Genomic DNA, 22,549 nt, shown 5'->3' with positions numbered 1-22,549 from the left:
GATTGCCAAATTTGGTTCAGACGTTTATGCTCAGGATGAATTTTAATCTCTTTGATTCCTCAACTCTTCCTGTTGCACCATCAGGACACATTTTCCTAATAGCTATAAAACTAATATTTTTCCTAAAATTCAGCTGCTTTTGTGTTTAGTACTAATTAGCAATTGTTAGCATGCCAATACACTAAATCAAGATGGTGAAGTACTTAAACATTATACCTGCCAAACTTCAGCATGGGATTATTGTCTTGGGAACATGTTTCCATGCTGGTGTTAGCATTTAGCTCAAAGCGCTAAGAATAGCCTCAAGCCAAGCTGTAGACTCTTATTTATTGGCACTGTGCGATTGGTCACTTTAAATGCATTGCTATCTGTAGCAAGATACCCTGACCCAGCCGGTGATTCAAATTAAATATGCTAGCATGCTAGCTCGCTCCTATAACTCAGCTCAATAGGAACAAGAAAGAAATACATTTCATATTGGAACATACTTTGTACAAATAGTTACTATAGGCTAAATGTTGCATAGTGTAGTGTGAGTGGTATTGTATGCAAATCCACAGTTCATGGCGTCAGAGTTCTGTTATAAGGTGTATCGTATCATTGATCCATTATATAAAACTATACTTAGTATACACAGATTGTAATATTTTGGCCACTAGTATACAGTAGATGATATCAGTGTACTTCATACCACTAACAGCAAACAATACAAGGTGGATGAACTGCAACTGTGAACATTCCTGCCAATTACAAAAAGCTTTTTAGGGATTTAATACTTTTCATGAGCTGCTATACTACCATATTTTCACCTGTGAGTAGCTTCTCTGTTTTTGTTGAGTATTGCATTGTGGGACAGTATTATTTTATCCTGCATACCGGGTATCCTAATTATACTTCATCCTGTCATTTACCTTTATGAAGGTGCTACATGTTTAAAACATGGTAAGAATTATAACATTGAAAGCACCGTCTTCTAATACAAAACTAATTAGAAGGCCTCTAATTGGACTAATCACCGCTTAATGCTCTGTTGTGCCCTTATTAGGAGAAGAGACTTATGAAGTATGTTGTTCAGGATCTGTGGTGGACCACCAATCTGCCTGCTTTGTTAAAATTAAAAGCCAGCGTTGTATTTTTAGCTTTGGAAACAAAGTCCTCTGTGTCTGTTGGGTATATTACTGCAGACAAATGTTCCCTTTGAATAAAAATGCCCACTCTTCTGACACTCATGTCTGCTGTGATTAATGCCTGCTGGGAGGTGATGTCAGTGTGTGGTACCTTTTAATGTGTCATAGTCAAAGTCAGTGGAGATGCTTTGAAGCTAGACTGAACCTTCCCTGACCTTCATCAAATTGTTGACGTCACGTTGCATCTGCTGATTGGTTGGTCGTCTCATTGAGCGATGTCTGTGGTTTAGCAGTTTGATTATACATCTTTGAGATAAGACTGCGTACGTGTGTGTGCATGTATTTCCTTTTATGGGCTTATCTTTCAGTGCACCATGAACCAGAAAAAATATATTTTAAAAATGCACCATTTATGCCATATGAAAATCTAGTCTTTTCCTGCCTGTACTGTAGTTTGGTGAAGGCATACAAACCGATCATATGTGAAGTGCAAACTAGTAAAAATGTTCATTCTATCAGCAACTTTGTTAATGTTAAACTGCTGTATGTGTGTTTGTGTGTGTGTGTGTGTGTGTGTGTGTGTGAACATGTGCTTAGGAGGGAGAGGGAGGAAGTTGGGAGTTGTGGGAGAAAGATACTGTTGCTTCTGACAGACTTAAGAGAAGGGTGACTGACAGAGGTGAAATTGCTTGGGAAAGGATGCGAGGCACCTCCCACCTCCCACCTCCCTCCCGCTCACTTTTGCTCCAGCCTCCTCTTGCTCAGCCATGTAGTGGGAACTACTGTAAATGTGCTCTCTCACTCTCTCTCTCTGTCTCACTCTTTCTTCAGTCTATTTCCCTTGGGTAACTGCAGAATATGGAAGAGAGTGGAGTGAAATGAACCCTTTTCTTTCTCGTCTGTTTTTTTCTCTGTGTGTTTGTAGCGATGCATCAGGCCCTGGACACCCTGAGTGACAGCACAAGCTCCACAACTGCCAATGACCTGGACCTCATCTTCCTCAAAGGCATCATGGAAAGCCCAGTGGTGAGAACAACTTTATAGTGTACACTATTAGATGTATGATGAAATATGTGTATGTGTGTTTGACATTCAATAGAGGACAGTCAGAACTTTTAATTGGAATGTGTCTAGGGATGGACAGACTAATGGATAAGTCATTGTGAAAGGACTTCAAATTTAATGTACCTAAATCACACAGGCTAGTTATATGAAGTTGGATGCTAGTTAGTGTCTGCTGCAAAATTGTATGCGCGCAACTTTACATTTTGTAGTTGCAGTCTTGCATTTTGCACGTTTGCCTTAACATTTATATTTGATTTCAATTTCATTTTTTTTATGTGCCATTTCCTGCATTAACACATTATTATGTTGTCACAGAGATTTGCATGCGATTATTAAAATTATATTGCAAAATGGAAACTTTATATTCACACCCATTATTACATTTAAAATTCAAATTTGAGCTTGCAATAATTATCTTAAATAGACAGCTTAAATTCATCAAGTCCGATCACATTACCATGTTAATGGTCTTGCTTCATTGTTTTCTCATAAGTTGGAAATGCAAATTAAAGAGAAATCTGGTATTTTAATTTCACTCAGTGTCACGCTGCACTGTGCAATAAAATTCAGACAAAAACCCAAATGCAGAGTGAAATAGCGACTCATCTCTGTGCTGCTTAGTCTGGCATATGTTTTACCTGGTAATGGTGATTTAAAGGCTTTGAGTCATTTCCTAACTTTTCTCAGTGGTGTTGTGATGTTGGGATAGATGCTAATATCTTTGAGGGTTTTTGATTTTTAAGTTTAAACTTAGGGGGGACGTAGGAGGCAAAATGGTTGCCATTAAAGATTGCTTACCCCCTCATTGCTTCTAGTTACAGAGAAGGTGGACAAGATAGATGAGGATGGACATATTTTTAATAACAGGCACAGCAGAGAGCTGCTGCTTGTGTTGCCGATGGTATATTGAATATGCTGCTGTAAAAAAGTTAGCTGAAAAGCCTTGGACAGTTTTTTGCTTTGATGCAAAAATACTTTAATTAATTAATAATTTATTTTTGGCATCTGTTTGACATATAACATTTAGCTGAACAACACAAGAAATACATCTTTCTTTTTAAGGGGTTGTTTACATTTCCTGTTTCCCAGCTGTCAGTCAGAGCCAAATATTGAAATAGCAGTCAGTGAGACATGTTTACAAGTTGACATTACTTTGTACACTAATTGATTTACTGCAAAAACCTGTTTGAAAGCTGTAGTTGAGGATCCTTCTTTCGTTTATAATAACACAGAATTGAAAATGACTCACTCCATGGTTCAGACGAGTTCTCTGCACAGTATACTTCAGGAGTGGAGTTTTTACAGATGTTTTGATAAATTTTTTCCACTGTTAAATGTGGTGATTATTGCTGCTTGTTATGATATAACAAGATTTTGGGTGAAACCTAAAAATCATCCCATATAGTGGCAGATGAGAATATATAGAACCAGCTGCACCTATACATGCATTGTTCTTTTTTGTTCACAGCCTGTTTATCTGTAAGATAAATGTTCAAATCCATGTTGCATTCGTACAGATTTCTCTTGGGCAGTTGCCTAGACATTGGATTAAAGCTTGTCCAGGATGGAAGCAAATCTGTGAAGTTATTTCAAGGATACTTTGCCTTTTATCCAAGAAAACTCAAACATTGCTGGCAATTGTCTTTTGTTGTTTTGGCTGGTCTGAAAAATATTTCCTCCTAAAGTAATATATATAATAATATATTCACACTCTTCCGACAGTATTCACCCTCTGTTTGTCTGATTGTGAACGTTTTAGAAGTTTGTGAACAAAATTTGAATTTAGAAGTAGGTCTGTAAGGACGTTTCCTTGCTTCTACTTGTGCAAAGTCTCTCTTATGAAGCCAACCCAACTAGTTCACCATTTATACATGGAGTATAGTGATGTCGTTGTCATTGAGAACAGCTTTTTGAGAGAGTGCAAGAGCAGTGGCAGACAGTCTTTCATCCAACTGCATGTCATGTCGATGTGTCAAAGTCTTTCTCTTCCACTTCTTGCCATATGCACAAATTCACAAACATTTGTGTGTGGAACAGTGGAAGAGAAGGAAAAAGTATGCTGCTGTGCACAGCAAAAGCGTGCAAGGACAAAAAGTATGGATGCAGTTCATGTCATAAACAATTCATTCTTTGCCCCTTCCTTTATGTTGTTATTGTCATTAGTATGGATTACAACATGTGTCTTTCTAAGATTGCACTCACTGTTAGCTGATTTACACTGAGGTGGAAGCTTTTTGTGGGCATGATGTTGCTCTGTTCAGGGAGACACATTGGTTGGCTGGCTACTCCTCAGACCCAGACAGAGCCGGAGGTAAAAAGCTGTGCAGTCTTGTTCAGTAATTCAGAGGCAGGAAATTTGGAGATGGACTATCCACAGGGAGCAGCAGGAAGTACTGCATCAAAAGCTTCCAATATTTCTGAAAACAGAGCCTCTTCTGCCCCCTTCTATCCCTATTCCTGTCTCTGTCTCTTTACTTTTGGTTTCTTTTCACTTAAGACTGATTAATTTCCTCTGCACAAAAATGCACGTGTGCATACGTGCCGGCATGTGTCTTGTCTCTGAGAGTTCTTGGGGGTTCCTGGTGTATTGATGCTGTGTGTAAAGAAGACGCCTCGCTGAAGGACGTGAAAAAGATTTCCAAGATGATAGTTTCTCTTGACCCCCTCATGGAGCTATAAACCCCTAACAAGCTGTCACTGTGCTGAGAGTTTAAAGACCGTGCTAACAGCAGGATGGAGGTACAGAGCAAGGGTTGATGCGTGTGTGCATATGGCATGGTGACTTTGGTGAATTGTGCAGATTGCACCACTCGCACTACAGAACGATGCAATCAGCACAACCTACAATTCAATAATGAATCTGAATGATGATTAGACCCACAATGAGCAGATATTGACAACAGGAGTGATGATCATGCAAAATAGCTTCCATGGTGCTCAACTATTTTCAGCTATGACTGGAACTGACTCAGTGCTTGGCTCCATATCTAACTGAGCAATCAGGGCAAAATGAGCTGACACATGCTTTTAGATATTAGATATTTAGTTATGTAACCCAACTTCCTCGCTATCAAATTTTCCCTGTTCAGACTCTAAATGAGACTCCAAGGTCTTTGTAAAATAGTGCAATGTGGCCTGCAAAACAATGAATTCTGGTTTTGCTACACAAAACAGCTTGTGCAAAACAATTTAGTTATTATGTGGCAAGCGGTCAAATCCTGACAATTATTACCCTATTTCCTGCCAGCTATTGACATTTAGCTAAAAGTACGGAAACAGAAATCATGCATAAAAGCTTGTCTTCACTGCGCTGAAGTACGCCACATCTAATGCAGCACTCAGTGCTCACCATGGAGTAACAGTCTGATTTAAAATAAAATCCTAATGTCTTCAAAAAACGGTTTGTTAATATATGTTGCCTTATATTGGAGCTGGCATGGATTAATTTGCACCTTGGAGAAATGCTACTGAATGATACATCTCAGTCAAAGTCAATGTGAGAAACTGTCTATTACCATTACATTATGTGGCATTAAAGTGGGCCCTTGTAACCTTTGCTTTATAACACCAACAGTGGCCACAAGTGACAATTACAGGATAAGGGTTCATGCTAAAACCATAGTGTAACAGTATACAATGATTTTGTGTGAAGTGAAACTGCTTTATTCAGTGTTTCTACTGGTTTTAATCACTGGATCCATTTGTTTTGGAGTGGAGACCTCTGCACATAATGGGAGGAATCATTGAAGGAGCCCTAACCGAGAGAAGTTGACTGCAGTGAAGGCAATAATGGCAAAAACAACGGTTCCTGAGATCCCACGCTGCTTCATGACATCATCAAACTACATCTTTTGTTACTGTTTTGATGTGAGAGAACCCCAGTGGCAGAAGATTACATGCTGTGTGTTAGTTTTCTAACATTAGTCATCATAAGCTATTGGCTGTTTGAGAAAACATCCAGCTGGGGCCTTTCCAGTGGTCAAAACATGATAAAGTTCCCCTATAGGGTGCCATTCCAGTGGACAAAATGCAATTCAGTGCCATATACTGGACGGCACATAGCTGGTGCCCTTTTTACTTTTTTGTCCCAGCCCCTCATACAGCCTGAGTCGACCACTGATTGCAGAATTTACAGAGTCTTTCTTTAAATAATCTATTACCTTCATCAGCCACTATTAATGACCAATAGAAGCAACACTGAGTGATCAAATTACATTACAAACCACTGTACTATAGTGGTAAGTTGTGGTACATTTTCACATTTTAGAAGCGAAGGCTAGCTAACTTAACTAGAGATCCATCAGAAATATCTCATGTAGATGCAAAATATTGAATGTAAAAATGCTTTGTCCCTTTCTTTTTGCCTTGAGAACATGAGTGCTCATTAGCTTTTACAGCGAAAATGTCGAGGTTGAGAGGAGGAAGATTAGTAGCGTCTTGTAATTAAAACGCCCAGTGTATCATACATGAGTTTTAGAGACCTCTACACCATCAGTGTGATCATTTCCCCCCCAAAAAACCGATATATACAATCAGATACATGCAATGCACGGATGATCCACCAGGGGGCTGAAATTCATGCTCTATAGGTCTTTCAATTGTGACAGCCAACATGGAGGTTGTCAATCGGTGACCTACAGGTTATGATTATTTACTGGATTGAACTAATGTATAGTTACTTAAGATTTGATAACTAATTTTATAGTAAAATCATGTTGAAAATGTGTGTATCAAATTAGATACAGCAGGTATGTAAGGATGTTGAAAACAGACCGGGCAATGGTGCTCTGGGCGATATTACTGATTGAATTTTTTTTTAACTCCGAAACCCGCCGATGTTGTTGCTCCGAGTCTAAGCGGGCGCCATCTTGATTATTGCGCAATACCTGCAAGCTGCCTGCCTGCTGTCATCTTTTTCTGCAGAGAGGAAACATGCCGCTTGAGAACATACGGTGGTTTTTTTTGCCATTTTGTAGTCGATCCGTTGGAGATAAATAGACATGTATCAAATGAAAGGTCTGCTCAAGCCGGATCGATTGATACCCCCTCATACCCTCATTTGGAAATTGGTTGTATGGACTGAAAAAGCGTTTTAAAGATATCTATCAATAAAAGTCAGCATTTTAACAATAAATATTGCCAAAATATGGAAATTCGCCTGGTATATTTGAAAATGTTGTATGATAACTGTTGTATTTTAGTTTATTTTCATCAGACTTACAGTTACAATTGCATTCTAGGTGTATTAGATTATATTGCATTAAAAGCTTCCTCAGGATGGTTTTGATGGTTTATTGCATTAAAATATAGCTTTTTTTTACCAGGCAAGGATAAAAGTATCAGATTTTTTCTTTATTGCATCTCCATGCAGTCTGTAATGGTAAAATAAATATATTAATACACAATGGATTTATATTCCTTAGCTTCTGACTTTTCAAACGAGACCAGAATTATGCATCTAGGCGAAATGGTTGAGGATTTATTCCTGATTTATTTTGGGTATGTAATTTTAGGCATTTTTTTCTGGAAAAAGGGGAGTGTTTTCAACAGGTTAAGTAATTTATGTATACATCTGTAGATCATAGTTTTATTGCATATCCTTCATTATGCATTCTATTAAGCTACATACAGTCGTATAATTTTTTAAGGAAACTAATTAAAGGCATAATTAGGTATATTTAGAGCAGATATTGAGAAATTTTGTAGCCTATATTGTATTTTCCTGCTGTATCGAGATGCTAAATCTCTAATTGGATGTTTCCAAGACTGACTTCATAATAATTGTCTTTTGGTCATTGATTTTAAATACAAATTGACCAATTCAGAGGAGAAATACACAGTAATTTGTGTTTGGTTTGTATTTTTTAAATGTCAAAAAAGTACAGCATTGAAGATATCCTGATTATGGGTGGCAATTCAAGTGACATGGAGCAGTTAGAGGAAGATGTAGATGCTGATGATGATAAAAGGCGTAAAACATGTTATGTTCTGCATGTTTTTTGTTGTTTTAAAAAACCATGATGTGGGCAAAACATTGCAATAAAGTCCAAATGTATCAAATATGATATAAAACAAAACACACATGCAAAGGGCTATTAATTTATTTTTTTTATTTGGCATTAGGTTTAATAACAACTCAACCACTCCATATTCAAAAATTTTCTGGAAATTGTTTAATGGTTCAGGCTTTACAGGGTTAACAATGGAACAGGAATTTTGAAAGCCACCAATTTCAGTACTTGGCAGAGTAACTGTTGAATAGTTGGTATCAATGACGGTATATCAACAATTTGAAAAACTGATACACTGGTACATGCACAGTATAATAAGACATTCCAATAACATTTTATCTCTTTAAATATAAGCAACAAGTTTAAAGTGGTGTCAAAATAGACACATGCCTCATATATTTGTTGGTCATGTCCATGGCTCTCAAAACAGTGTAATCATAGTGTCCACACTGGCATGTGACACTGACACAGCTTGCTCCATCAGGTTGCAAAGAATTCTGCCAAAACACCAAATGAGCGAGGTCCTGCTGTCGTGTCACTAAACAGGGCCAAAGAGGTCCATGTAGGTGTTTTAGTCCATGTGCAAATAGGTTTGTCTGTGCGGGTGTGTTTGGTATGTTTTCCCTGTGTCTGCAGTATGTGTGTAATAAAGTACACATGATGATTTGTGTTTGAGACCTTGTATATGCAGGAATTTGTGTATATGTGTGTATCTATTTGTGTGTATATGTGCACCATTTCCTGTCTCTCTGCAGGGATTCTTCCTGTCTTCCTCAGCAAACAAACAACTGCGCTGCCAAAGGAGTCTGCAGTCCCACCAGAGAAATCCTCTGTGGGACTGCGTGACATTGTAAATGTTAAAATACAAAAGAGGCGTGCAACTGTAAATGATTTTCAGTTTTATTTGCAAAGAAATGTATGATATATTCCCCTAGTTTTGTACAAAAATAAAATAGAAATATCCCCAAATCCACATCCATGATACAAAATTATCCAATATGAGCCAAGAGGATCAATTTATTCATTTTTTATCTTTTATCCTGGACAGAGGTGTGGAAGCCATGTCCATATAGGCACTGAACCCTGTGTCCTTGGTAGCAGCGTGGGAGAAAGTGAAAAATTAATGTTGGTTGAAATATTGATTTTTCATAGCAACACGCTGGAAAAAGCTACAGGGCACAAGATTTGACTCAAGTTTGTGCTGAGCTATCTTGGTTTTTGTATAATCCAGTAAAGATTTATGAGTGCAGGCTGTGTGTGGCTCTCAACAGGGGTTGGTTTCAAGTTGCTATTTTTGCTGTTTGTTATTGTGCCCTTTTCTGTGTTACTGAATCACAACAACCAGAAGAAGTCACATAATTCAGAAAACATGTCATTACAACCCAGCAAGGTGCATTAACTGCTCACTGAGAAGCACTAATGGAACTTAATATCCCTTTTCAAAGACTGAAACTTTGTAAAACTGATATACTGTAAAGTATAGACAAGGTTATCAAGGAATCAGGTAATCCTGGCACTTGTGATGAGAGAAAGTACTGTAAGTAACATCTGTTGTACATTCATTAAATCCCAGGCCCATGAGCAGTTTGAGGAACCCAAGCTTGAGGCTGTGAGGGAGAACAACGTGGAGCTGGTCCAGGACATCCTCAAGGAGCTCAGCCCGTTAGCACACATGAGTCAGGCAGCCGACGAGCTGGTCCGCATCCTGAAGGAGCCTCACTTTCAGGTGTGGAGGGGCAGGGCTTACATCTCACAGCAGGCTGTAGCTTTAATTAACAGGCACTCAGGCTAAATCTTTGATTACTTTTCAAAGTGATAGTTGTGCTTAATGATGCGTGATGTGCTAGTATGGATTAAATTGATTTGGCGCTACAGTAGATTATGTGTTTCATTCCATGTAGTGTCTGACAATAGCTCTGCAGCATATCATGATTCTATTACCATCTTTTCTGCAGTTCCTGTAGTGGAAAAAAATTACTATTCGTCACTGCCATCATCAGTTGTTGTGTCACCTGCTGTTCTGCTCACAGTCCCTCCTGGAGACCCATGATTCTGTGGCGTCCAAAAACTACGAGACCCCTCCCCCCAGCCCCTGTTCCTTCATGGACGCAGCCCTCAACAACCAGCCTGTTCCCCCAGATGCAGTCAGGATGGTGGGCATCCGTAAGGTGTCCGGCGAGCACCTGGTAAGTCTGCCCAGCTAAGGAGCAAACCACTAAAATCGCTGAGGCAGGATAAATGATTTCTGTTTCATTAGCAGCTCATGCACTCATTATAATGAGCGTTTTTGTTGCATTGTTAAAAAGAGAAACAAGTCAGATTTATTATGCTTTCCAGCACAGCAATAGTTGAGATGTTGATTTATACAAAGGACTGATATTTTTGCCAGGTGCTCTATTATCTCACCCTCATACTCTGCCGTCTTAAGGGTTATTTGACACCTTACTTTAGGTTTGCTGCCACCATGTAGGAAGTTACTTGTCAACTTGCCACAAGTTGAGTAAGCGTAAGTGGAGTCTAAATAGGACACATAGGAAGCAAAAACATCAGCTGACCATGTATACCTATCAAACAAGCAAACACACCCTGAAATATGTCTGTACTTAAGCCTAAATATCTTCTTAATGGAACAGTGGGTTATTTTTTTGCAGCCAGTGTCTTGTGGCCATTACAGTAATTGCAGTTTAAGTACATAACACTCCACATCACTCCCATGGACTTGCCTTTTGAACGGCAGAGCAATGGAGGACATTGTAAGGCTGTTCTATCTAGTTTTTGGTCTTTTGGTTTGTGTGAAATGGAATCTGTGTTGTTGAATGAGTCTAGTTAGCCCACTTAATAATTGATTATTACATTTTGACTGTACCTGTGTGTGTGTGTGTGTGTGTGTGTAGGGAGTGACGTTTCGAGTGGAGAGTGGCGAGCTGGTGATTGCCAGGATCCTCCATGGCGGTATGATTGACCAGCAAGGTCTGCTCCATGTGGGTGATATCATCAAGGAGGTGAACGGCAAAGAGGTGGGCAATGACCCGAAAGTGCTCCAGGAGATGCTAAAGGAGGCGAGCGGCAGTGTGGTACTGAAGATCCTGCCCAGCTACCAGGAGCCACACACACCAAGACAGGTCAGCAGGGGGTGGATAAACAAATTAAATACATACCTTTCAACCAGTCATGATTCTTGCATGTTATTTATTGGCCGATAGCCCGCCGCCATTTTGATGTTTTGCAACCAGCGGCACCGGATGTGACCATATTTGGATGAGACGGTGGAGCTAACGGCCGTGTGTGGAGCCAGCTAGCTTGCTTAGCTAGGTGCATCTGTAATTCACATTAACTGTCATTTTAACAGGGCTGACAATTTTTTCTAGTGAGCAACCGGCTTAAAACTAAATGTACTCACCAGAGAAAGTGAACATCCAACTCCTAATAAGCTTTTTCAACGGCACTGGTTAAATTTACACACTGCCATGGGAATGAGTCACTCTAGCCTGATTAACAGGTCGCCATGGTAACGACTTGTCAATTATAGATAATCTGAAGCATACTCTGCTTTATGGTCTATTTTCATCCAAAGAATTTTCTACATGAACGTCATGTTGTATTGAAGAAGACATGAAACTAGCTATTGAGATCATTAAGTCATCAGGAAAGTGTTTACTGAGGTAATTATTCAGCTGAGAAGTAGGGTAATTTTACCATTATTTCTAATGGAGCCAGACTTCTTTTTGCAACCAGAAAAGTCGCCCTCTGCTGGCCGTTCGATAGAATGCAGGTTTAAGGGACTTTGCCGTTCACATCAGTTTGTTCACATCAGTTTGCTGACCGGAAGCTTCCTGCTTGATACCACACTGTAAAAATGCTCCAATGTCCTTCATTCAAAACCTTACTTAGATGTTTTTTTTTTTATTAATATTACTGTTGCATTAATGTATATGTTGCATTTTACTGCTTTAGATGTGTGCTAATTTTACCTAATGAAGTGGATTAAGTATTTGCCTATGTAGATTTATAAAGTTGCATAAAATAGACATATAAGTAAAAGTAAAGTACATAAAATTTGTATTTAAGTATAGTACTTAAGTAAATGTACTTAGTTCCACCACTTCTTCTTGAATCTCTTTAACATAAACATAATACATTTTTAATCACCCATCCTGAAATAGATATTGTACAAAAAGTTCTGAGTAGTTTGACAGGATACTGTCATTCTCATCAATCAAGTAAGTACCACTTACTGTCCTCCCTTGCATCCTCCCTGTTGTCTGTAACGTTGTATGCTGTGCCAAGAATCATATATCTGATTCTACAGTGGGGCTTTGTAGATGACATTGGCTATTTGGCTATTATACCTGCATTACAGTTGTGTCACTTATCCAGATGCAGCATAATTCTCAGCTTATACATAATAGATCAATAACTGAAGTCTTCATGAACAAGATAAAGAGTGATCCTGCAGACAGTTCATGACACTGGAGTGCTTGTCTTTTTGAGTTTGTCTTTTTCTCCTGTGGTGGTAAAATTCACATCAGACACATTATATAAGTTTGTTGGATATCAAATATTTGTAGGAAATTACTCAAGACAGCAGTGTTTTCTAATAGCTAAAAAATGATTGCCGCAATCGTGGCTCTCATTGGGTTGTTCTAGGAAATGAACATTAAGAGCCAGAGGAGGCTAGTCACACTGACAATCTGACCCAGTTTAGAGTGAAGAAAATAGAAGGGTTATCTTGCCTGGTTATATATTGCCAGTAGGATGGGAAGACAGAGCACATCAGAGGATGCAGTGTGTACAGCTCAAGATGTGTTGGGGACAAGGCTCTGTGACTGATTGGTCTCAGTGGTAGAGAGGAGAAACACTAGAGCTTGAAGAAGCCGTGTCAAATGAATTCCCTACTCTAGACCAAAATATACAAGAACATAATCTACAAGAAAATTATTTAGAGACTGTTTTTGTGCTAGGATTATTAGCAAAGACATGCATCAATTTCAAGCATATTGTTGCTTTTTAGTGAAAATATCTCAGCAACTGAAATGTTAATTTTCAGCTGGATGAAAGTTAAGTCAGTTGGTCAATCCAGCACTTTGTCCAAACTGAAATATCTTGACAACTGTAGGATGGATTACCGTGACATTTTGTAGAGATATCCATAGTGCCCAGAGGAGGTCTCCCACTGACTTTTCTTCTAGCAGCAGCTGGGCTGACATTTGTGGTTTTGTGAGAAAATGTCTTAACAGTTATTGGATGGAGCAACAGGAAATTGGTAGGGGTCATTCCTATGTTCCCAGGGCCCTATGTTCCCCAGATTAATATGGCACATAATGGGAACATGCGAAAAGGGTCATATGTTCCCCAGTTCTAGGGTTAAGATTATGGGGTTAGGGAGTAAGGGAATTTAGGACCCTGGGAACATTGATCTGCTCCCGACAGTCATGTCCTCCACAGGTTAAATTGTAATAACTTAAGTTAGATTTTTTGTTAACTTAGCCTTTTCTCTGGCACCATCATCAGTTACAATTAATAAAAAAATAACTTGTCCAGTTGTTTGGTTTATAACAAACTACTCCCATCAGCCTTAGCTGTGCTTTGTATCAATTGCTTATTAGCAAAGGTAATGATACTAACATGCTAAGCTAAGATGGGGAGCATTGTAATCATTATAAAAGGTAAACATCATCAGCATGTTAGTGTTGTTATTGTGTGCATGTTGCCATACTAGCATTAGCATTCAATTCAAAGCACTCGCAGAGATGCTAACATGGCTGTTGACTCTTAGCCCTGGTAGATTATTCTTTTGGCTTTGAATTAGCCAAAGAGATCAGAGAAATCCTGAAAAGACTTGTAGAGGAACTGGGTAATCTGTGAAATGAAATGAAAATGTGCAAACTACCTAAACTCGAATGGGCTTATTTACACATGACAACAGTTATACAGTATCTTACAAAAGTACACCCCTGACATTTTTGTAAATATTTGATTATATCTTTGACAACAACAGAAATTACATTTTGCTACAATGTAAAGTAGTGAGTGTACAGCTTGTATAACAGTGTTTGCTGTCCCCTCAAAATAACACATCACACAGCCATTAATGTCTAAAGCGCTGGCAACAAAAGTGAATACACTGCTAATTAAAATTTCCAAAATGGGCCCATTATTTTTCAGCACTGCCTTAACCCTCTTGGGCATGGAGTTCACCAGTCCTCTTCCATTCCTCCATGACGACATCACAGAGCATCCGTTTGAGGATGCCCCACAGATGCTCAATAGGGTTTAGGTCTGGAGACATGCTTGGCCAGTCCATCACCTTTACACTAAGCTTCTTTAGCAAGGCAGTGGTTGTCTTGGAGGTGTGTTTGGGTTTGTTATCATGTTGGAATATTGCCCTGCGGCCCAGTCTCCAAAGAGAGGGGATCATGCTCTTCTTCAGTACATGTTGGCATTCATGGTTCCCTCAATGAACTATAGCTCCCCAGTGCAGACAGCCCCAGACCATGACTCTCCCACCACCATGCTTGACTATAGGCAAGACAGACTTGTCTTTGTACTCATCACCTGGTTGCCGCCACACACGCTTGAAACCATCTGAATCAAATAAGTTTATCTTGGTCTCATCACACCACAGGACAAGGATCCAGTAATCCATGTCCTTAGTCTGCTTGTCTTCAGCAAACTGTTTGCGGGCATCATCTGTAGAAAAAGCTTTCTTCTGGGACGACCGCCATGCAGACCAATTTGAAGCAGCGTGCGGCATATGGTCTGAGCACTGCAGGCTGACCCCCCACACCTTCAACCTCTGCAGTAATGCTGCAGTACTCGTATGTCTATTTCCCAAAGACAACCTCTGGATATGACACTGAGCACGTGCACTCAACTTCTTTGGTCGACCATGACGAGGCCTGTTCTGAGTGGAACCTGTCTGAGAATGAACCGCTGTATGGTCTTGGCCACCGTGCTGTCAGTTTCAGGGTCTTGGCAATCTTCTTATAGCCTAGGCCATCTTTATGTAGAGTAAAAATTCTATTTTTTCAGATCCCCTGAGAGTTCTTTGGCATGAGGTGCCATGTTAAACTTCCAGTGACCAGTATGAGGGAGTGTGAGAGCGATAACACCAAATTTAACACACCTGCTCCCCATTCACTCCTGAGACCTTGTAACACTAACAAGTCACATGACACCAGGGAGGGAAAATGGCTAATTGGGCCCAATTTTGACATTTTCACTTAGGGGTGTACTCACATTTGTTGCCAGCGCTTTAGACATTAATGGCTGTGTGATGTGTTACTTTGAGGGGACAGCAAATTTACACAAGTTATACAAGCTGTACACTCACTACTTTACATTGTAGCGTAGTGTCATTTCTTCAGTGCTGTCACATGACAAGATATAATCAAATATTCACAAAAATGTGACGAGTGTACTCAGTTTTGTGAGATACTGTACAGTAGTAAAAGAAGAAAAATTAATAATCCCATTTCCAGGGATTCCAGTGTTTTTCCCCACTGTTCTGGTAAGACCTGTGGAAACTGAGGGCAGCAGCCAATCCGGCAGAAATGGTATTAAATTGCTGTCTTGTACGAAAACTCAATGCCCTCCCATTTCTGAAGGTTATTTATTGAAAAGGTGTGCTCTGAGTCGTGGCTCTTTCATACATTTCAAAAGGTGCAGATATTTCTGTAAGAAAACATTTCTACAGTAGATCATGACATCACTTTGTGAGACCAGAGTGTGCAACTGTTTAGTTTTGCTTTTTTGTGGTATCAGCTCCAGATTTTAAAGTGCATACTTGAAAAACTTAATAGTGGCTGTCTGTCAGAGATGTTAAAGAGTGATTTGGCGGTGCTCACAGTGTAAAGGGCATTGTAGGTGGATGCTGTACTGTGTGAGTAGTTGCGACGATTAGAATTGCTCCCAAAAAAGTTCCCTCTGAATGTAATCCAGCTGTCTTGTGCCTCACGCCTGGAGCTGGGTCATCGCATGGTGACTAAACTCAACTGACAGCTGCCTTTGGCCAGTTGAGACTGTGTGTGTGTGTGTGTGTGTGTGTATGTCCATTGTGTCATTACAGTGGAATGAGACACACACACCATCAGTAAGGGCTGGCAGCCTTTTTTTATGTTCATGCATCAGTTCAGTACGAGGAAAGGCGTCAAGTGCAGAGGGGATGGAGGGGATGGTTGCCATGGCTACAGATTTTGTCTCTCTCTCTCTCTCTCTCTCTCTCTGTGTGTCTGTCTCTCAGACTCCTTTTCCTGTCAGTGGGGGTTGGGATACAGGATTTAGTTTATGAGCTGAATCCTGTTGCCTTGAGATGTTGGGAAAGTGAGCTGAGAGATGGAGTAAGATTTAAGTGTGCAAGGCTGTTTCATAGTGATGGACGCTTACTCAACCAATCCATCTACCGCAGATCATGTACTGTTCATACACCACACCAGAGGCAGCATAGGTATACATTTGCAGCCTGTTTATTCAATCACTCACAAATCAATGTTTATTTTTTCAATCTGACCTGTCTGTTTTGATATCCATTACAGCAGTTTTACTGAAACACTCCTTCTTTTCAACCTCTTTATCCTTTTAGGCCTTTGTAAAGTGTCACTTTGACTACGATCCATCCCATGATAACCTGATTCCCTGTAAGGAAGCAGGGCTTAGCTTCAGCAGTGGAGACATTTTGCAGATTTTCAACCAGGAGGACCTCAACTGGTGGCAGGTCAGTTTCCACCTCATAAAAAGGTAGTCTTTTGTGCATCAATTGCTTGAGCTAAGACTGAAGAGTTTTATTCACCTTGTTCGCTTGTTTACCAATTCTTTGTGTGCACATGTGTGTTTTCCCTCGCAGGCCTGTCACATAGAGGGAGGCAGTGCAGGTCTCATTCCGAGTCAGCTGCTTGAGGAGAAGAGGAAAGCGTTTGTAAAGAGAGACCTTGAGCTCGCTACCACAGGTACGCATCTCAGCAGCACTAAGCAGAGCAGAGACACGCTTCTCATTATGCAGATTCGACACAGACTCCTTGCTGCACAAACACACGGGCAAGACAACATCTGGTCCTCTCCATATCATACAAGCATTTCATCTGGCGCCGGGGCCGCTCATCCTCCTCTCACCTGTTTGTTGCTCTTGTCAGTGAGAACTGGAGAACTGGTAATGAGCATTGCGTGACTCAGGCGGCCTGATCCAATCTGCTGGTTATTAAGCAGCGGGGTCTGACATTCATTAACACCCCCCCCCCCCCCCCTCCCCCGGTGAATGGAGCATTGAGAGAGGAGCGTTGATAAGACCCCGTAAATACAAACTTAATCAATAATCATCTCCTCTGAAAAGAAGCTTTGTTCCTTTAGATTAATCTGCTCCGTATAGAGTCCTCAGCAGCAACAAAACAGGTGGTGAGTCACAGCCCGCTGCATGCCCTTCACTTGTGGAGGAGAGGAAGATGACAGCCCAACTGTACTGCCCTTGGAGCCTGGGAAGGACACATCTGTCTGCTAGCACGCTTTCCACACATTATACCAACTGAGAGCATGGTTTGAATAAAACATTTTATCAGGTTATTTTTGGATGTTGAGGTCTGACATTATTGATCAAATCTCCAAATTATCCAATCTATAAATTAAGATTCATAATAAGCCCTCTGGCTCACAATATTTGTTGTCACAGCTTGATGAGTTGCATTCTGTCATGGATGTGAACAACTGAGCTCATGTTTGCTTCCATGTATGTATCAGTTCATAAGACATTCTCCCCATGGCTAAATAATCTGCTATATTGAACAGACCGCCTAGTCACAGGTGTTCTCTTGGCAGCAGACTGGTTGCATCGACTCATCAATATTGGTGCACAGTGCCACCTAGTGGTATTGTCTCCCTGTAACCTTCAAAGACTTTGGATTTATGACCCAGCAGAGCTTTCAAAGACATTTCATCTTGATAGTACATCATTTTAACAGGGACTTTGTTGAAGTGGCTGGCAGAGACAAGCATTTCTTTAATTGTGTTTTGTGCATTGCTGTCTGTCTCAGGTCCTCTATGTGCTGGGATGGGTGGCAAGAAGAAAAAAAAGATGATGTATTTGACTACCAAGAATGCAGGTACTTCATACTCACCACACAAAGCGTAGAATCACAGTCTCTTGTTTTGCGTGAGCTGGACAACATGTTAAGTTAAGGTTTGTTATGATTAGAATTCGATCGCCATGAGCTGCGGATATATGAAGAGGTTGCCAAGGTCCCGCCCTTCAGGAGGAAGACGCTGGTTCTGATCGGTGCGCAGGGGGTCGGCCGTCGCAGTCTGAAAAACAAGCTGCTGGTGTCGGATCCCCAGCGGTACGGCACCACAATCCCCTGTGAGTGCACCAATTCATCATCAGACTAATCCACAAATCCACACGTCATTTGGTACCTTTGATGTGTTTCTGTTATTGTTACAGTGTTTGTTGTATTTGTTGCGTACTGTGTTGATATTGTCATTTTGTGTGTTAGTATATTCCCCTTCTTTTTTGAGATTTTATCCTTGCATTTTACCAGTTAGTGTTCACACTGTGCAAAATATCTATTTCTCCCTCTATTTATAATTTCAGTCACCTCCAGAAAACCAAAGGTGGATGAGAGGGACGGCCAGCTGTACTCATTCATGACCCGCAGCGAAATGGAGTGCGACATCAAAAATGGTCGTTTCTTGGAGCACGGCGAGTACGACGGGAACCTTTACGGCACTAAGATCAACTCTATACATGAGGTGATAGAAACAGGAAAGATCTGCATACTGGACGTCAACCCACAGGTAGACGAAGCTCACATGTGTATGCTTACCTTCTTTCATTTCCTCTCTGCCTTCATTCCTTGCTTCTGTTCCTCTCCCATCTAAACCTTTATCCATTATTCATCATATTTTCCAGTATAAATGATTTTAGTATAAAATTCTAGATTCAAACCAATTATGCACAGCTTGTGCTATTAAAGTATTTTCAGGCTAAGCACATCATCAATATTTATCAAAAAGGATATCTTAATGATCAGCATTATTTGGCTTACTAACACACATTAACTTGATAAATGTGTTAGATGAAGACGCTGCAGTTGCATTTGAATCAGTTCTTATAACCTGGTGTGTGTTTTAACTTTTCCCATCGCTTGCTGTGCAGCGATGCAGTGATTGTAAAAATGTCTCATATACATTTGTTTTTCTCTGAAGGCTCTCAAAGTCCTGCGGACGTCAGAGTTCCTACCCTATGTTGTGTTCATTGAAGCTCCAGATTTTGAGGTTCTCAAAGCTATGAATAGGTCAGCAATTGAGTCTGGAGTGGTCACAAAACAGATGGCGGTGAGTGTGTGTTCTCTTAAAGGCCCAGAAAACCTATTCTTTCATTCTTTACTATGACAAATGGGACTGTACATGTAGCTGTCAGTAGCTGCACACACACAGTTTTGGTTATTTCACATTAGACATTGCTGTCTCTGCTGTTTGGTCTGTGCTTTTGCACTGTTTTGGACAGGGCTTTGATATTAAAGGGCAATGTCAGGTACTTTTGTACACCAATCAAGATTTGGCAACATTTGGATCAAAATGTCATGATAGTTTGTGGGTTTTTTGCTTATGTTTCTTGTTTTGATTAAATGTGATCAAACCACACACACACACACAAACACACACACACACACACACACACACACACACACACACAGTAGTGATGAAGCAGATTAGCTGAGTTTCTTAATAAATTATATCTAAGGATGTTTTTTTGAGAAATTTAACTTTGATCGTTACTTATTTTGTCATAAATATTTAATGTTACTGGGAAAAACTTCAGATTTAAACGTTTGCAGGGGTTTTAAAAGTCAGTGGCCTTACCTGAAATATCTGAAATAGTTAGATTAAAACGCAAGAAAGTTCATTGTTTTAGTAATTGGAATACCTAATGTGTTCACTCAGCATAGAGGAATACTAACAAGAAAGTTGCATTCCTACCATTTAAAAATTAACAAATTTACCTTCAGTTGTGCACCACTTTCACAGTTTACTCTGTTCTTCCATCCAAGTAATTGCCTGCTCATTGCATTTATTTCCACTCAGTTGTCTCACTATCCCGTGCTGCTCCCTACAGGACTCTGAATTAAAGAGGACGGTGGATGAGAGTGAACGCATTAAGCGGGCCTATGGACATTACTTCGACGTCTGCATCATAAATGATGGCCTGGAAGCGGCTTTCCGAAGTCTACGGTCGGCACTGGAGAAACTGTCAACGGAGCAGCAGTGGGTGCCTGTCAGCTGGGTCTTCTAAAAGTCACCAAGAGCTCACCAGCAAGGTGCCGGGGCCTCAGGTCGAGGGTCGGGTGACGATCTCACATTGGTAGCTCCAGAGGGCCTGTCTCCATGCAGTCATTGGTGGTGGAGGTTTGTAATGAAGGGCCAAGTGTCAAGACTCCGTGCAAATGACCAGCCTCATGTAGAGCGTTTTTGTACAAACTTCGTGTTACTCTGTTGAGCCTAATGTCAAGTTGTATTTTATTTGTCAGAACTGGAATAATTTTATTGATATTTGTTGAGAAGGATTTAGAGCTGATTATGAGGTCTAGTGCAATAGTGTGAGTGAGTGTGCGTATGTTATCATAAACGTGGAAATAGACTTAGAGTAAAGAATATGTTTTGCAGATAACACTGCTCTATCGAAGGTTTTCGTTGAAGGATATTAAACTTTTTAGCCTTTCCAAATCTTAAATACTTTATGTAGTGAAATGTTTACATTGGATTGGTAGGACTGATTGGTTAAGGAAAGATACCAAATGTCATATTTGTATTAAATTCTCTATATTTTACCATTGTATCATACAGTATGATTGTATGTGTTCAGAAATGTGCTTTATCTTGTATGTCTCCACTAATTTGAAAAATGAACAGCAATAGTAATATTTTGAATAATAACATATACATGAAATGCGTCTCCTCACACACACAAATGAACACACACACACACACACACACACTGATACATACATAAACACTATGAGAGAAGTGGAAAAGTGTCTTCTGTTGAGACATTTTGCGTTAATCTTGCGGTCAATCAATTTGTTTTGTTTTGTTTTTAATGTTGATTACATTGTAATTAGTTTTCCCATGCTGGTAAAGCATCTGCTTTGTCTGACAGTGAGAAGATCCAGCGAATGGATCACAGTGTCAGACTACTGCCTGCTTGATTCTGTTGGAGTTGTATTTGTAGCACTTGGAACATTAAATGAAAAAAAATGAAGAAAAACTCTGAAGACGTAGCCTACAATATGCACTGATTGTATAATGAAGGCAAACATATTAATTAACTTTACAGGTTGGACAATTGATGGAAGTTGTCACATTTCATTTTTTTTATTATTGACTGATGTACAAACAGTACAATATTTATCAGTGGCTTTGAATTTATACTTACTTTTGCCTTAATATGTTTCAAAAGCCAAGGAAACACTATCACTGTTCCTTCTTAGAAAGTAGAAAAAAATAATACTGGCAACTTATTTAATATTTATTTTCCCTGAAACTTGTAAGTACTGTATTGTAATAAAGAGTATATAGTATAACATGGAGAAACACTTGGAGCTTTGATGATTCTGCTGGTGTGTAGATTCAGTTGCACAACTACACTGTAGTTTTGATGTTCATACATTTTAAATGTTGAGAATATTACTTCACTGTTCACTACAGTTAATATTAATGCAAATTAGTTAAAATCACAATATTCTATAAAATAAATGACAATACTATTTTTCAAAATACACAGACACGGCAAAAGGTGCATAATCAGTGTTGGTTGTCAGTTAAAATGAAGTTTAGCCGGTGGATGCCTCTATGGCTGCGGGTGGTTATGGGTGGGTGCTGGGTGAGGATGGTGGGGTTGGATGCAGAGGTCCTGTGGGTGTGATCTCGTCATCACTGGTGCCAGAGGCAGTGTTATCGGATACATCTCATGGGCAGGTGGCGGGCCCCCCGGCAAAACGCTTGTCAGCTTGGGGTCAAACTGCATGAAAGTGAAGTTCAAAGTACTTAGCCTGAAGTAACCCAATGTTTTATACTTGATAATTCAAATCATATAATAATACAGCAACTGCATATGAGCCTAATCTTAGAAACTATGGTAAATACTGCTAGCAACTGGTTATCTTAGCTTAGCACAAAGACTGGAAACAGCTAACCTAGTCATCACCGTGGCGACGACAAGACTCCAGGAAGTGACTGTGCCCGGCCAGTAAGTAGTCTGGCACATAATCAACAACATGCAGCCTAATTAACAAATATGGTAAACAATATTTTTCATAAAACATATTTCCTGTGGTATTGGAAAATGTTCCTGTGGTGTTCAAA

General features: G+C 39.9%; 1 protein-coding gene across 2 annotated transcripts in view; it reads left to right on the top strand.

The window, feature by feature from the left end:
* The window catches only part of mpp2b (membrane protein, palmitoylated 2b (MAGUK p55 subfamily member 2)), a 44,780-nt gene extending 23,010 nt beyond the window's left edge, over nucleotides 1-21,770 (top strand). For both annotated transcript variants that reach the window (XM_038735638.1, XM_038735637.1), the window contains 11 exons: nucleotides 2,053-2,153; nucleotides 9,777-9,929; nucleotides 10,234-10,389; nucleotides 11,098-11,325; nucleotides 16,785-16,916; nucleotides 17,046-17,148; nucleotides 18,223-18,291; nucleotides 18,384-18,545; nucleotides 18,780-18,982; nucleotides 19,394-19,522; nucleotides 20,304-21,770. In XM_038735638.1, coding sequence (XP_038591566.1) covers nucleotides 2,053-2,153; nucleotides 9,777-9,929; nucleotides 10,234-10,389; nucleotides 11,098-11,325; nucleotides 16,785-16,916; nucleotides 17,046-17,148; nucleotides 18,223-18,291; nucleotides 18,384-18,545; nucleotides 18,780-18,982; nucleotides 19,394-19,522; nucleotides 20,304-20,480 — 1,613 coding nt within the window. In that variant the 3' untranslated portion in view covers nucleotides 20,481-21,770. The remainder of the gene's footprint in view (nucleotides 1-2,052; nucleotides 2,154-9,776; nucleotides 9,930-10,233; nucleotides 10,390-11,097; nucleotides 11,326-16,784; nucleotides 16,917-17,045; nucleotides 17,149-18,222; nucleotides 18,292-18,383; nucleotides 18,546-18,779; nucleotides 18,983-19,393; nucleotides 19,523-20,303) is intronic.
* The last annotated feature ends 779 nt before the right edge of the window (nucleotides 21,771-22,549 follow it).

This window comes from Micropterus salmoides, unplaced genomic scaffold (assembly GCF_014851395.1).
Source record: "Micropterus salmoides isolate LMB-PRFRI ecotype aquatic unplaced genomic scaffold, ASM1485139v1 Ms_hic_scaffold_21, whole genome shotgun sequence".
Taxonomy (NCBI): domain Eukaryota; kingdom Metazoa; phylum Chordata; class Actinopteri; order Centrarchiformes; family Centrarchidae; genus Micropterus; species Micropterus salmoides.
Note: the sequence above shows the minus strand (reverse complement) of the source record. Positions and strands in the feature narration are given on the sequence as shown.